This window comes from Diadema setosum, chromosome 13, assembly GCF_964275005.1.
Source record: "Diadema setosum chromosome 13, eeDiaSeto1, whole genome shotgun sequence".
Lineage (NCBI taxonomy): Eukaryota > Metazoa > Echinodermata > Echinoidea > Diadematoida > Diadematidae > Diadema > Diadema setosum.
This window is the reverse complement of record NC_092697.1, coordinates 29,129,668-29,144,790: the sequence shown is the minus strand read 5'-3', so window position 1 is coordinate 29,144,790 and position 15,123 is coordinate 29,129,668. Positions and strand designations below refer to the sequence as shown.

Here is a 15,123-nt window from a genome sequence, read left to right as displayed (position 1 = left end):
ATGAATAATAGCTGAATAGCGTACAATTCAGTTGAAGGTGGTTTGAATATGAAAACCTATATCAGTTTCATGAAATCCATGATTAATTTCAAAATTAGGTTCCAGATTTTGGTCAAATTCTAACCCTCTGTACAAAACCTGACCTTTACACAGGAACTAATGATGTGTATGTGAGTGTGTATTTACAATGACCCTGAATAACGGACATGGCTACCACCTGTTCAGAGCTCTACTCCAGGGCTCATGAATGCTCTACCAATTATTCATGATGGATTGCCCTGGGCACTGCTAGTCTGAATTCCTAGCAAAGGGTGAAATGCATGCACATGAAAAAAGTAAGCACATGTTTCCATGTGCTCGCATACACCACATTTCAGAATGAATAAAGACTAGTTGTGATAGTGGAATTCCTTATGAATAAAGAGTAGAGCATTCATGTCCTGGTCATTGTCCAGGACCATTGTCTGGGTGTCAACTACACACTCCCATACACACCAATTGACTTTTGTGCAAAGTTAAAGTTTTGTACAGAGGGTTGAAAATAGAGCAAAATCTGAAACCTGACTGTAAAAATTAATGTTTAATCTAATGGAACTGAATTATGCTGTCATTTCAAAATTGCCTCAAACAAAATTGTACACTATTCAGCTATTGCTCATTTCATTGTCAGTGTTATCTGATATATAGTTTTTGAACTATTAAGGATAAAAAATGGGAAACGTTTTTTGTAACACCTAGTATTTAGTGCACTATATAAAAAGAAACATTGATTACTGATACCTCTGCACACGATTTGCTAATTCCATATGAATAAATGCTTTTTCCCACTTTCTTAATTAGGAGCAAGCTATACATGTCAGTATTTGTACTTAGCTGAAAAGTGTAATATTTTCCGCTCAATGGATATAGATAACAAGCTCAGGAAATTGTTTTATCAGTTTTAATCATCACCAGAGTTGCCAACGAATACGTAATGTTAAAACCTAATTGCCGACTTCCTATTCAAGAAATAATTTGTGCTTTGTTATTCTAAAAGAATACGCCAATTTGACCATGTACAGTACAAAAAAAAAAATCAGCTTACCTCGCTTCTGTTGAAACTTACACTTTGCCCAGTTCACAAAGGGCATGGGGATACATTAGAAAAGTGTACTAAATTCAAATTCAATCTATTTTTCAAAGATCTCGCAAAGAGAGAGAGAGCAAAAAAAAAAAAAACTTTACCTAACAAATCTTGAAGAAAAAAAAAGGACATTTACGAATTTGACGTTGACACAAATAAAGTAGATCACGCCATGTAAGATTTACAATCTCATTTGAAAATAATGACCCAAACAAAAATCAGGTGAGCTGCAAATTGTAAATTCTCACATAACCCCCATTCTGAAGCAGCTACATTGCCTTCCTTTTCAGTCACGTATAGTTTTTAAGATACTGTTAGTGACTTATCAGTGCCGTCAGTCAATGGCACCAGAATATCTCGGGAAGTTCTTGGTAAGGTACGCTCCCTCTCCTTATCTAAGATCAACACAGAAAAATCTTCTCCAATGTCCTGCTATCACAACCAAGTTTTATGGTGAGCGATATTTTGCTTATGCTGCTCCCACACTGTGGAACGCTGTTCCAAAATGTCCTATAAAAATGTGTCCAGTCCTTTTGTATTTGACTAAAAACAGAAGTACACAGTAAGTCTGCCACGCTGTAATAATACAGAAAATTAGCGTTAAGAATGTGAAATATGCATGAACTACAACATGCCAGACTTAATTTCTTGCAAGTGTACTCAGTATTTTTATAGTCAAATACAACATTATACTGGGCAAGTTCTAACAGTAGAAAAGCAAAGCGTAGTTTTGAGAATTGTGCTGTAATGGTTTCAGTGAACCTCCTGTCAAATCTTTCGTTATTGACGTGTATTGTATCTATATCAATCTTTTGTCCAGCTATCAATAAATAGTTTTGATATTCAAAGAGTAGATTGAATCACAGAAAATAGATGTGTAATTATAGATACATGTATGTATTATTTGACACTCACGAAATAATCACACTCTACCTCGCAGTACCCTTTTTCTGCTGTCGTTGTGTTTATGACAAACCGCATAAAACTATTTGCTATTATGCCACAGCAAACACCTCAGCTCCCTGTGCGCCTTCGATTATTACACAGCCGATCTCTCTTGAGATTAAAGGGGCATTCAAGACGATTTTCATAATGTCACATCATGTTGTACATAAATCAACAGCTCTGCGTATAGATTTGTGGAATTTATTGTGGTTCTTGAGCAGAGAAGCAATACTTTCAAAAACCTTACACAAATTACACTGAGCAAGGATGATGACATAGGAGGCTGTATGTAGCAGTATAGTTCCATTACAATACCGCTTGTTTGCAAGTTCACCTGTGTATAATCTATGCATGTCTTCTTCTTTTGTTCTGCTTCCTTGAGCCCCAACTCATGCATTCTTATGGTGACCCTGCCATGTCATCATCCTTGTTCATTGCAATCTGTTATAAATTTTGAAAATATTATAATTCTTCATCCCAATTATCATAAATTCTGAAACTCTGTCCTAAGTATATCTAATTTATAGTTGTTCAAATGTAAAAATCTGAAAATCATCCGGAGGTCTCCTTTAATTATCTTTACAAAACATCTTCCTAATTGTTTGCCTTAATAGGCTAGAGTGTATGCAAGGGGATTCAGTGTGCTGTTGCAGTAGGATAGCCATCTTCCGGACTCCCGAAGCTGCACCGCAAAAGGAAGGCTGGTGGTCCAGGCCGGCGCTGCTGAGCGGAGTATGATATTCAGGGTATTCAGGAACCATGTCAAGTAGAAAGTGACGACTAAAAAAGCCAAAGTGCGCAAGGCTTTACTACCGTCTGAGATCCTCTTCTCGCCCTGACTTTTCGCTGTGGTGATTCCCTCTAAAAGAGGATCTGGGTGGGCCTTACGTGCCGTTACAGAGCTGCGTGCACCGACGTTCAATGAGACTGGAACCCGGTAGCTGTGACTCACATCGATAGAACTGAGAGCATTACATCTATCCTTGGGGATAGTGCAAGACAATGTAGGCTCGCCATCGGGCGGCGAGCCGATCACTGAACCAGATTTTTCTTGCTCTAAAGTACCACAAGTGTCTACATCAGTGGGGGCAACCTTCTCCTTTTGAAGTCGTGCAATGATTTCTTGCCCGTATATGGAAGGAATGTTCTGTTTCACTTCATTTGTTTTCACTTTTGTGGAAATCTTGTCCTCAGTGACTCTGGGAAGGGAAATATGATGGCTGCCTTTGAAAACTGATTTTCCTTCCTTCTCCACTTCGGCAAACGATACATGATCAACCATTCGGTTACGGCTGGCAGATTTCGCGCGGTAAAAGATTTGAACGGAGAGCAATAAAATCACGCCAAATGGGATACCAGCTCGCAGGACTATGATAACGAGCATTGATGCAACATGCTCAACATAGTTTGGAGGACAAAACCCTGAAGGCACCACCCGCGTGTTGGGACTAACCAGATCCCAAATTGTGCTCAAACTCATCCACAGAGATAAAGGAATCAACCAGGTCAATACGTTGACAACTATGGCCACCTTCTTGCTCTTCTTCCGGTAGTGAAGTAGTGGGTATACGGTTGCTAGGTAACGATCAAAGCAAATGATCACGGTCCCGAAAACTGAGATTCCGGGGAGAACTTGATTGATGCCTGTGAAAATGTAGCAGAAAGTTTGCCCAAGAATCCACTTGCGGTCAAACGCGAACTTAAGCCCACGGATGGGCATGCAAATTAAGCCAACCATCAGATCTGCTATCGTTATGTTAATGATGTAGTAATTGCTGTACGTCCGTAATTTCTTTTCACAGTAGAAGGCTAGTAGGATCACCAAGTTTACTATTACGGTGATCAGAGAAATGGAAAATAAGACGCCCGCTTGCCAAGAGATATTCAGCGTTGCCTTGAGAACTGTTCCTCCAGGGGCATCGATATTACTCGAACCGTTATTCATGGCGTCCTCACTATATCAAATGAGAGTAGAAATGATCATTATCAATATTTCACAACCAGCTTTAAGATCATTTCAACGCAATCCGTGAACGTTCGGATATTTTAGAATTAAAGATATGGCTCTATAGGTACAGAGTAGAAGCGAAATCGGAAGACCTTCATGTCTTATTGAAAAAAATGATAGTCATCAATATTGTTAGTTCCCAGGTTGTTTGTTTTTTTTTTTCAAAAGACGCATAGAGTCCAGGCCTTTTGTAATCAAAGGTATATGTGTATATTTCACCCATGCACGTCGTTTAAAATAGTGTACGAGGTTTGAATTTTGAGGTATGACTCTTGTTATAAACGTGCCGAAAAGATGACTATATGTCATTTCAAATGAATATCTTTGAAAGCGATAATTGTTCTTAAACGTTAAATATTCTATCATTTCAGTTGAAATAACAGAAACATATACACAATTTATCTCCACAGTCTAGAATGCCGTCTTTGATTTCGCGAATTAGAATTAAAACATGAGTGCTCGTCAGAAATAAAAATAAATACGTCAATTAAACCCCCCCCCCCAAAAAAAAGATAAATAAATCCATCAAGCAATCATACCAAATTCAGCAAACCTCAGAAGAGCAAAACTTGGAGCATTGCCGTAAACCGTTGTCATTAAAGATAAAGGGTGTTGCCTTGTAAAGTGTAGGAACGTAGAACGTTGAGAAGCATTTTGTGAGCTCATGATTTATGGGGAAGCGTATTTAAGTTCCAGCGTGCCTACCACTGCAGCAATAATTGCGATATACCTCAAACACCTACATACCTCTTCCACCACAATCCATTTTCCGATCCAACCAATAAGGAAGTAGGAAAGGGAACGTTCATACATTAAAGGAAACACATGTTATAGATTTTAGTTGTCTCTTCTGGCCTATCATATCTCCGAAATAATTCTTGCTAAAGCGCAGCCCGTGATGAATAATCATCAAGTACAATAACTCGCAATGAATTAATATTTATAACCTTTCTAACCAATCAACATCATTTATTCTTTCCATATATCCTTATCACTGTTACCGGTACTTTTTCATAAAAGGGTCAGTATGTGCTTTTAGCAACATGGACAATTGTATTATTTTGCAGACTATTCGCAGAAATAGCTTATCGACCACCCTTATCATCTTTTTACTCAGATTTTCACTTTCGTTTTCAATCTCCTGCTCAATGCCTAACAATTTTTTCCATCTCTTGTCTCGCTACTCCGTGATACAGTGGCAATAATATTTGCATGGACTCAGGTAAATTCGATTTGAGTTCTCGCTACCTAATGAAAAGCATAAAAACCATGATGATATTTGATGGCAGTGGCATTTAGTAGGATCGTCCGTTATATTTGAATTGGGGGAGCAAAACTGGATTCTCTTCTCTGTTGCAATGAACGCACATCATAGACGCACGGCAGTTTACATTATTTGTTTGTAATATCTGTCGATTGCAAACTCGATGCATTTCGTGATCCTCTGTAGCTGTTTTTATGCCTCCGCCACGAAGTGGTGCCGGAGGCATTATGTTTTCGGGTTGTCCGTCCGTCCGTACGTACGTCCGTACGTCTGTACGTCCGTACGTCCGTACGTCCGTCCGCATTCGTTTACGTGATAACTTGAGAAATGTTGACTGGAATTTTACCAAATTTGGTCCAAGTATATAGTATGATTGGGCAATTACGTGATTAGATTTTGGGTGAAATCGGCCAAAGGTCAAAGGTCAAGGTCAAATCATGAAATTGTATCTGTTTACGCGATAACTCAAGACTGGATCGAGCAAATTTCACCAAACTTTGTCCGAGGATAATGTATGATGGGACAATTACATGATTCGTTTTTTAGTGAAATCGGACAGAGGTCAAAGGTCAAAGATCAAGGTCAAATCCTAAAATTTATCTGTTTACGTGATAACTCAAAACTGGATGAAGCAGGTCCAAGGATGATGTATGATGGGGCAATTAGTTGAGGAGATTTTAGTGACATTGGTAAGAGGTCAAAGGTCAAAAGGTAAAGGTCAAATGCTAAAAATGTTGCTATTTCACCCATATCTATGCAATGCCAGAAGGTAGTTTATTGAAACTTAGTGTAGACATGTACTACTGTGTAAAGATTCTCCAGAGAGAGTTTCATGTCGTAAGGTCAAAGGTCAAAAGGTCAAAGGTTAGGTGAAGATGTTGCAATTTCACTTTTCTCGCAAATGGTTCAATATATCTTCATGGAATTTGGTACATATGCATGTACTGACTGGCAGGGATTATCTAGGGAATTTAGGGGTCATGGGTCAATAGTCAGGGGTCAAAGGTCAAGGTCAACTCTTCACAACTTTACTGTTTCCCTCATATACTAGTATATACAATGCTTGCATTATTAGTTTTAAAACTTAATATATACATGTATTGCCTAATGGAGATTCTCTGGGAAATTTCCAGCCAGAAGGTCAGAGGTCAAAGGTTAAAGATCAAAGGTCAGGTTTAAATGAAAAAAAAAATATTTTGTACTGTAATTACACTCTTTCTTCATACCTTGAAAATTACTCAATGCATAAACTTATAACAGGGTCGGTCAGAAGTCAAGTAAAAATCCTCAATTCCCCAAATACATGTATGTGTACCTGCACTCTTAGACAATTATAGCAAACCCAGTTTGAGGAAAGTGAACATTCACGACATTTCTGACAAACCTGTCATATCAATATTTTGCCAGTTATGTGAAACTGTCATCGCACATTGTGAAGACATTGTACTATACACCTATTAGGAGAATCATGCATTATGGCGGAGGCATCAGTCGCCATAGCGACATTTCTAGTTCTAAATACTATTAGTCTACAAATAGTCGCATCCGGACCACAAGTAAGCACACACACACGCACAAAATGAATCCACCTGTTTATCAAGTATGAAATTGATTTCATGATATGTTTTCGAGCCAATTTTGTTTTTGTATTTGTTTAGAATGGGTGAAATGAGATTGTAATTTGAGATCACAGAAACGTGCCAAATTCATCTCTACAGTGTTTAATGCATCGCTTGATTTCGCAATTTAGAATTAAAACAGTGTCATGAATATGCATTTGTACAAAGTGGGTGTGGCCTGTTCGGCTGACACTGGAGAAGAGGGATGGATCGAGACGGGGGATGATGGCGTTTGAGGCGAGGGGAGGAATAAAGTTTTGTTGAACTTACTTAAGTCTGGTATGAAGGTGGTGATTTGTTTGTTATCAGGAATGTGTGGCATGTTGTTGTGCCACCAATATTTCCCTCCCTTCCGTAATAACAAGAATGCAAGTATCAATCATATATCCATTCAAAGTGTCAATGATACCTGGTTTTGATATTCTTAGAAGAGCAAGACGTGTGATATTGCCGTAAACCGTCAATCAAAGACGTGGGGAGCATATAGTGATGCATCGACTAAGCTCATGCTGTCTCAGGAAAAATGTACTTAACATCCAGTCCTCTGGAATTCGCTGCAAAAGTAATGATTTACATCAAATAACAACCTAAAAATCTTCCATCACAATCCATACTTCAAATCCAACGGGGAAGGCGAATGTCATACATTCAGAAAACGAATCTTTTTCGGCCTGTGGCATTTCTGCACATGATTCTTGCTACAGCTCAGCCCATGATAAATAGTCGTTAATGTAACCCACTACTTATCAATATTTATAACCTTTATCACCAATCGTAGTCATTTCTCGTGCCCAAGAATCCTTGTGTCAATGATGCCGCTACCTTTTTTTAACTAATATGTAATAATCTTCAAGTATAATTCTTTATTGATAGATATATCAGATTAGTGCCCGGGTATGCCCCGTCGAGTAATTTTCATCTTCATTGCAGCATTTTGTCCTCAATTTCTGTTCGCGCATTCTCGTATCTGTACCACCTACCCTTTATAAGAAGGGATAGCGAAAAGTAATTACCATCACAAAGACATATGTTCCTTTGAAAGTGGCTGGTGATTATGCAATGAGGCACGAGTTAATTGTCTTCGTATCGGCGCGGCAGATACTGTTTGGCACATGCTTCAAATATTTTTGAGCGGCGGCTTCGAACATAGATCAAAGGGAATAACTCTGTTGTTACTCCATCTCTTCAACCTCATTGGTATAATAAATTGCTTCTTGACTTGCCGAATGCACTAAAGACGTTATGTTATTGAAGGCGGCAGCACTTCGTAAGATCATCCGATCTATTATTCGTTCAGGTATCTACACTCTCTAACATACGCGAAGGAGATTTGATTCCCTTTTTCATTGCAGTAAAAGCGCAATGTCTGGACGTATGTGGATATACTTTGTATTGAATATCTACCGTTTGCATTATATGCATTTCTGACTCCACACCTATTTTCATATTAGTATTATTACAAAAGTATTGTAACACCAACACCTCAGACAAGTATTTGTACACATGGTGTGAGAAAGCGGTTTCTTTTCTTTTCATGATGTTTCAGAGCAGATCTTTTTAGACTTGTCTGAACAATTCCATAGTCACGATTAGAGATACCTTATGAACGATTTAAGAAGCCCTTTCATATTTTGAAAAGTTTGAAAGTGTCTCAACTTTTCCTATTGCTCCAATTGATTTCTCATCTAAACCATCGCACAGGCACACATGCAATTAAGAGCTCAAACATTTTTTTCATGGCTTTATTTGAATCGTCACATTTCAAGGGTAATCATTTAATCTTGTATAGAACATTAAACTGTGCCAGTCAAATAAAAGCAAGCAAAATCAAGTATTGGTATTCAATCACAAAATCACATTTTTGCATAAAGCACTTCTGGTACCTGCGGTACTTTCTTAATCAATTTTCTTATTTTAATAGTCGGGTACTACAAGTCAAACAGTGAAAAATAATTCCAAAAATCCATTATGAAGAGGCCAGATATTTCGTGTACTATAAAATAAGAAACACTGATCACTGATGCCTCCGTATTATACTTGATTTGTTGATTGTTTAAATGAATAAATACATTTTCTCAGTTTGTTGATGAGGACTAAGATATCTATACAGGCTCTTACAGTACAATTTTCAGCGAGTAAACAATTAACAAACTCTTTGTAAAATGCGATTACTTTACATGATGTATATTTCACTTAGCTGTAACGATGCGAAATATACAGATCAATAAATTGTAATTGCATTTCTTATCATCACCAGAATTGCAAACGAGCTACCCATCGTTAAAACCTGCAGTGTGTCACATTCTCCTCAACATGTAACAAGCGGTTAGAGATTCTTTTAAGTTCGCTAATGTGACCACGCAAAGCACAAACAAATGATCATCTGACCTCGCTTCTACAGAAACATAAAACGTTCAAAAGGACTAGGAGATGAATTAGAAAACAAAGTGTACTGAAGTCAAATATAGCTCGAACGACCTAATTCAAAGATCTCATGACGAAAGAGAGAGCTGTCGTTGACACAAATAAAGTAAATGCACAATCCTTTAAAAGTGCGATTTCAAGCAAAAATCAATAGCACTGCAAATTGTTAAAATGGCGATAGTTATGTTTTTGGTGTTTTTTATGAAGATTTATCTCACTCCTGTACCTGTAGACCGTCCCTTTTGGATCGTTCCCACCATAACGACTGATATGGAATCTTGTCACTATCATGAATATAATTGTAAGATTCTATGCCTATTTAGTTGACAAGATCCGGTTATTTCTTACCTGAGTGAGTTTGAAAAGATTTTTTGTTTAGTGTTCATCAGCAGAATGTAGGGACTACATACGCTTTGCATTTACTGTACATGTATTTTGAAGTGTAACGTTCTTTGTCAACCACATCACCATGCTGTCTCGAGCTGTCATGAGTGCAAAAGCTCGGGGAAAAAATAAAATAATTTTGCGTTACACGTCCCACACCGAAGTAGACTTCAATGGGATATCATCAAGTCATTCTAAACAAGATAATGTAGATACTCTTCCGCATCCCAGTCCTCAAAATCTAAGTGTAAGGACTCGATAGTGTCTTATATTTTGCGTAAATGCCCAGTAATTAATGCCAAAAAGCGTGAAGTTTGTTTTACGATGTAAAAAGATTGAACACATCTCTTACAAACAAACCGTTCTTTCGGCATGCGCCATGGTAGTTTGATAAACAGAAATACTTTCCGGTATAACGGTCCTCATAGATGACCTAATAATAATAGTTGATCGGTATTACACAGAACACTGTTTGGATAATTACGTTTTGTGAAACTATAAAAGATTTTATAGATTTACTTTATACATATAAAAACCATTTATTGATAGCTGGACGAAGAATTGATAGAAATAAATGCATTATGGGATTCCATTACTAATGAATCACTTCAAACTGTCAATTACCACAGATTCTAACAAAACTCATTAAAGCATTTACAACACAATTCTCAAAACCACGTTTTGCCTTTCAATTGCCTTTGAGTCATGTCATGTTGTAGGTCATACAAAACATTTTATTGTTATAATATGTGTGCGATTACTTATAGTTATTATCTGACTGTCAAGAATGATTAAAAGTTACAGCGCAGTATTTTTTTTTTCAATCGCTATGTCTGTGACAGACCGCATTCTTTTTTTGTTATCATGCCTCAGCATTACGTAGCCCACCTGTGTCAAAATTGGCACTTTTTACAAAACATCTTCCTGATGGTCTGTCGGAGCAGCGGCTGGGCTAGAGTGTAGGCGAGAGGATTCAGTGTGCTGTTGCAGTAGGATATCCATCTTCCGGATTCCCGGAGTTGCACATCAATAGGAAGGCTGGTGAACCAAGTCGGCGCAGCGGAGCGGAGTATGATAATAAATTATTCAGAGTATTCGGCAGCCACGTCAAGTAGAGAGCGACAACTAAAAAAACCAAAGTGCGCAAGGCCTTGCTACCGTCTGAGATCCTCTTCTCGCCCTGACTTTTTCCAGCAATGATTCCCTCTAAAAGAGGAACTGACCGAAGTTTAGGTGTTGCAGAGCTGCACTCACCGGTGTTCACGGACACTGGGACCCGGTGGCTTACATCGGTAGAACTTAGAACATGACAGCTATCCTTGGGGACAGTGCAAGACAATGTATGCGCGCCATCGGGCGGCGAGCAGAGCACCGAACCAGACTTTTCTTTTGAATGAGTTCCTGGCTCTGGAATGCCACAAACTTGTAGATCTGTAGGAAGATCCTTCTCTTTTTGCCGCCGTGCTATGATTTCTTGACCATATATGGAAGGAATGTTCTCATTCCCTTTATTTGTTCCCACTTTTGTGGAAATCTTGTCCTCAGTGACCCTGGGAAGGTTAATATGATGGCTGTCTTTGGAAACTGTTTTTCCCTCCTTCTCGACCTCGGTAGCAAACGATACATGATCAACCATTCGGTTACTGCTGGCAGATTTCACGCGGTAGAAGATTCGAACAGAGAGCACTAAAATCACACCAAATGGGATAACAGCACGCAGGAATACGATGACGAGCATTGATGCAACATGCTCAGCATAGTTTGGATGACAAAACCCTGAAGGCACCACACGCGTATTGGGACTAACCAGGTCCCAAATTGTGCTCAAACTCATCCAAATAGATAAAGGAATCAACCAGGTCAATACGTTGACAACTATGGCCACCTTCTTGCTCTTCTTCCGGTAGTGACGGAGTGGGTATGCGGTTGCTAGGTAACGGTCAAAGCAAATGACCACCGTCCCAAAAACTGATACGCCTGGGAGAACAAGTTGGATGCCTACGAAAATATGACAGAAAGTTTGTCCAAGAATCCATTTGCGATCAAAAGCAAATATCAACCCGCGGATGGGCATGCAAATGAAGCCAACCAACAGATCTGCTATCGTTATGTTAATGATGTAGTAATTGTTGTATGTCCGTAACTTCTTTTCACAGTAGAAAGCTTGTAGGATAACCAAGTTTACTATTACGGTGATCAGAGAAATGGAAAATAAGACGCCTGCTTGCCAAGAGATATCCAGCGCTGCCTTGAGAACTGCTCCTGCATGGACATCGATCTTACTTGTGACGTTATTCATGGCGTCTTCACTCTAATCGTGTGAATGAAATTAGAATTAAATCATAATAAATTTTCCGCAACCAGCCTTAATATCATTCTGTTTTTCACAGTTCGAATAACTACGACTGAGAAAATACATGGCTCTGTACGTACAAAGTTAGAAGCAAACATCTTAAGAAATCCCTGTATTCTTTTTCTAAGAAAATTTGACATTCATCGATTGTCAGCTCCCAAAGCGTTCTTAGTTTTTAAACACTGCATAGTAAAGTCAGGGATTCCTCGATCAAAGGTATGTGAATTGCATCTTATCGGTGAACAGAGTACTAATGGCTAGAATTTGTAAAATAAGGGAGCAACCTAACACCAGATGATGTAATTTCTTGTAAAGTAAGAATATAATTCCGCTAATTCAGCTATCTAGAAATATTTTTATCAAATCGTAGTAATGACACCACATAAAGATATGGAATAATATCGGACATAAAACATGACTCTTTGAGTGAAAAATGCCAAAAAATGACTCTTCATTTCAAATGAATACCTTGGAAGCTAGTAATCGTTATTGCACGTTTCATACTATCAGTTGAAATCAAAGAAACATGACAAATTCCTATGCACACTCTTTATACATCCCTCGATTTCGCAACTTCGAACGAAAATAGGAGTACAAAGTACCAATCATTAATCCATACAAAGTATCAATCATACCTGGTTTAAAATTTCTTAGACGAGCAAAACGTGATCGCAGTAAATTGTCAAATCAAAGAGGCCGGGAGAGTAGTGAAGCATCGACTGAGCTCTTATTCTCTCGGGGAAACGTATTTAACATTCATTTTCAGGATTTCGCTGCAAAAGTAATGATTCACATCAAACAATAACCTAGTTACTCTTCCATCACAACCCATACTTCCAATCCAGCGGGAAAGGGGAGGGTCATATATTCAGAAAACTAATCTTTTCCGGCCTGTTGCATTCTGCAAATAATTCTTCCAACAACTCAGCCCATGATGAATAGTCGTAAATGTAACTCACTACTGATCAATATTCATATTAACCTTTCTCACCAATCGGAGTCATTTCTTGTCCCCAAGAATTCTTCTGTCAATGATGCCCGTTACTTTTTTCCCTTTTACAAAAAAAAAAAAATGCTTCGAGCAACATGCACATTTACTCACTGATGCTCTTACGTTGATTCTTCACACACACACACACACACACACACACACACACATATATATATATATATATATATATATATATATCGACGATTTTTCCATGTACTTTGATAAGAAAAAATGCAGAGGTTTCGTGCGGAAAAAATGAACATTTTTTTTTTTCATTTCCAACTTTTCCTTTCAAACTCCTAAGTAATTTCCATCTCACTACATATTGATTAGTGGCAGTAACATGCGTATGGACTCAGGTTAATTCAATATCAATATCGGTATTGACGTTTAATACTGCTTCTCGACTTGTCGAATGCACTAAAGACATATGTTACTGAAAGCGCCAGCTCTTGGTAAAATCATCTGATCTATTATTCGTTCAAGTATCTACACTGTCTATCGTACGACGCAATGTCTGGACGTATGTGGATATACTTTGTATGAATATCTACCGTTTGCATTCTTTGCATTTCGGACTCCACACCTATTTTCGAATTGGTATCATTACATAAATATTGTAACACCAGCACGTCAGACAGGTATTCATACACATGGTGTGAAAAAAAAAACGCGCTTTTTTCTTTTCGTGATGTTTCAAAGCGGTTCTTTTTAGACATACCTTATGAGCGATTTAAGAAGCCCTTTCATATTTTGAAAAGCTTGAAAGTGTCTCGAGATTTCAAATTACTTCTATGGATTTCTCATTGAAACCATATCGCACAGGTACACATGCAAAGAGCTCAAGCATTTTTTTTTTTCATGGCTTTATTTGAATCGTCACATTTCTAGGGTAGACCGACCATTAATCTTGTGTAGAGCATTGAACTGTGCCAGTCAAATAAAAGCAAGCAAAATCAAGTGTTGGCATTCAGTCAAAAAAGAGACAATTTTTCACATCAAGCACTTCTGTCACCTGCGGTATTTTCTAAATCAATTTTCTTATTTTGATAGGTACATCGAAGTCAAACAATGACAAATGATCCCAAAAATCCAATATGAAGAGGCCAGATATTTCGGGTACCATAAAATAAGAAACACTGATCACTAATGCCTCTGTATTATACTCAATTTGCTGATTGTTTAAATGAATAAATACAATTTTCTCAGTTTGTTGATAAGGAGTAAGATATCTATACAGGCTTTTAAAGTAGATGTTTTTACAGAGTAGACTATTAACAAACTCATTAAATGCGATTACTTTACATAATGTATATTTCGTTTAGCGGTTACGATACGAAACATACAGATCAATAAATTGTAATTGCATTTCTAATCATCACCAGAATTCCAAACGAGCTGCCCATTGTTAAAACCTACAGAAACCCACATGTTACGAGTGCTTAAAGATTCTTTAAGTACGCTAATGTGACCACGCAAAGTACAAACAAATAATTATCTTACCTCGCTTCTACAGAAACATGAAACGTTCACAAAGGACTTTCGGATGAATTAGAAAACAAAGTGTACTAAAGTCAAATAGAGCTCGAACGACCTATTTCAAAGATCTCATGAAGAAAAAGAGAGATAAGAAAAAAAAACACTTTTACGGAGCAAATTAAAAAAAAAAATGACATGTACGTTTAGGTAGATGTCGTTGACACAAATAAATTAAATCACGTCATGCACGTTCCTTTAAAAGTGCGATTTAAAGCAAAAATCAATAGCACTGCAAATTGCAAAGATGGCGATAGTTGTTTTTTTTTTAATCAAGATTTATCTCGCTCCCGTACATGTTGACTGTCCCTTTATGGGATCGTTCCAACCACACTGACTGATATCAAATCTTGTCACTATTATGACTACTGAGTATTGTAAGATTCTTTGCCTATTTACTTGACAAGCTCCGGTTATTTCTTAGCTGAGGGAGTTTGAATTTCTGTGTGTGTGTGTATGTGTGTGTGTGTGTGTGT

The 15,123-nt window shown here is 37.8% G+C and overlaps 2 protein-coding genes across 2 annotated transcripts; both read right to left on the bottom strand.

Annotated features, from left to right (window-relative positions):
* Positions 1 to 2,675: 2,675 nt before the first annotated feature.
* Positions 2,676 to 4,013, bottom strand: LOC140236564 (muscarinic acetylcholine receptor M4-like). Its single transcript, XM_072316490.1, has one exon. It carries the CDS (start codon positions 4,011 to 4,013, stop codon positions 2,676 to 2,678), a length of 1,338 nt encoding a protein of 445 aa, XP_072172591.1.
* Positions 4,014 to 10,740: 6,727 nt separating this feature from the next.
* Positions 10,741 to 12,066, bottom strand: LOC140236563 (histamine H1 receptor-like). Its single transcript, XM_072316489.1, has one exon. The coding sequence runs from the start codon at positions 12,064 to 12,066 to the stop codon at positions 10,741 to 10,743; it is 1,326 nt and encodes a 441-aa protein (XP_072172590.1).
* Positions 12,067 to 15,123: the final 3,057 nt, after the last annotated feature.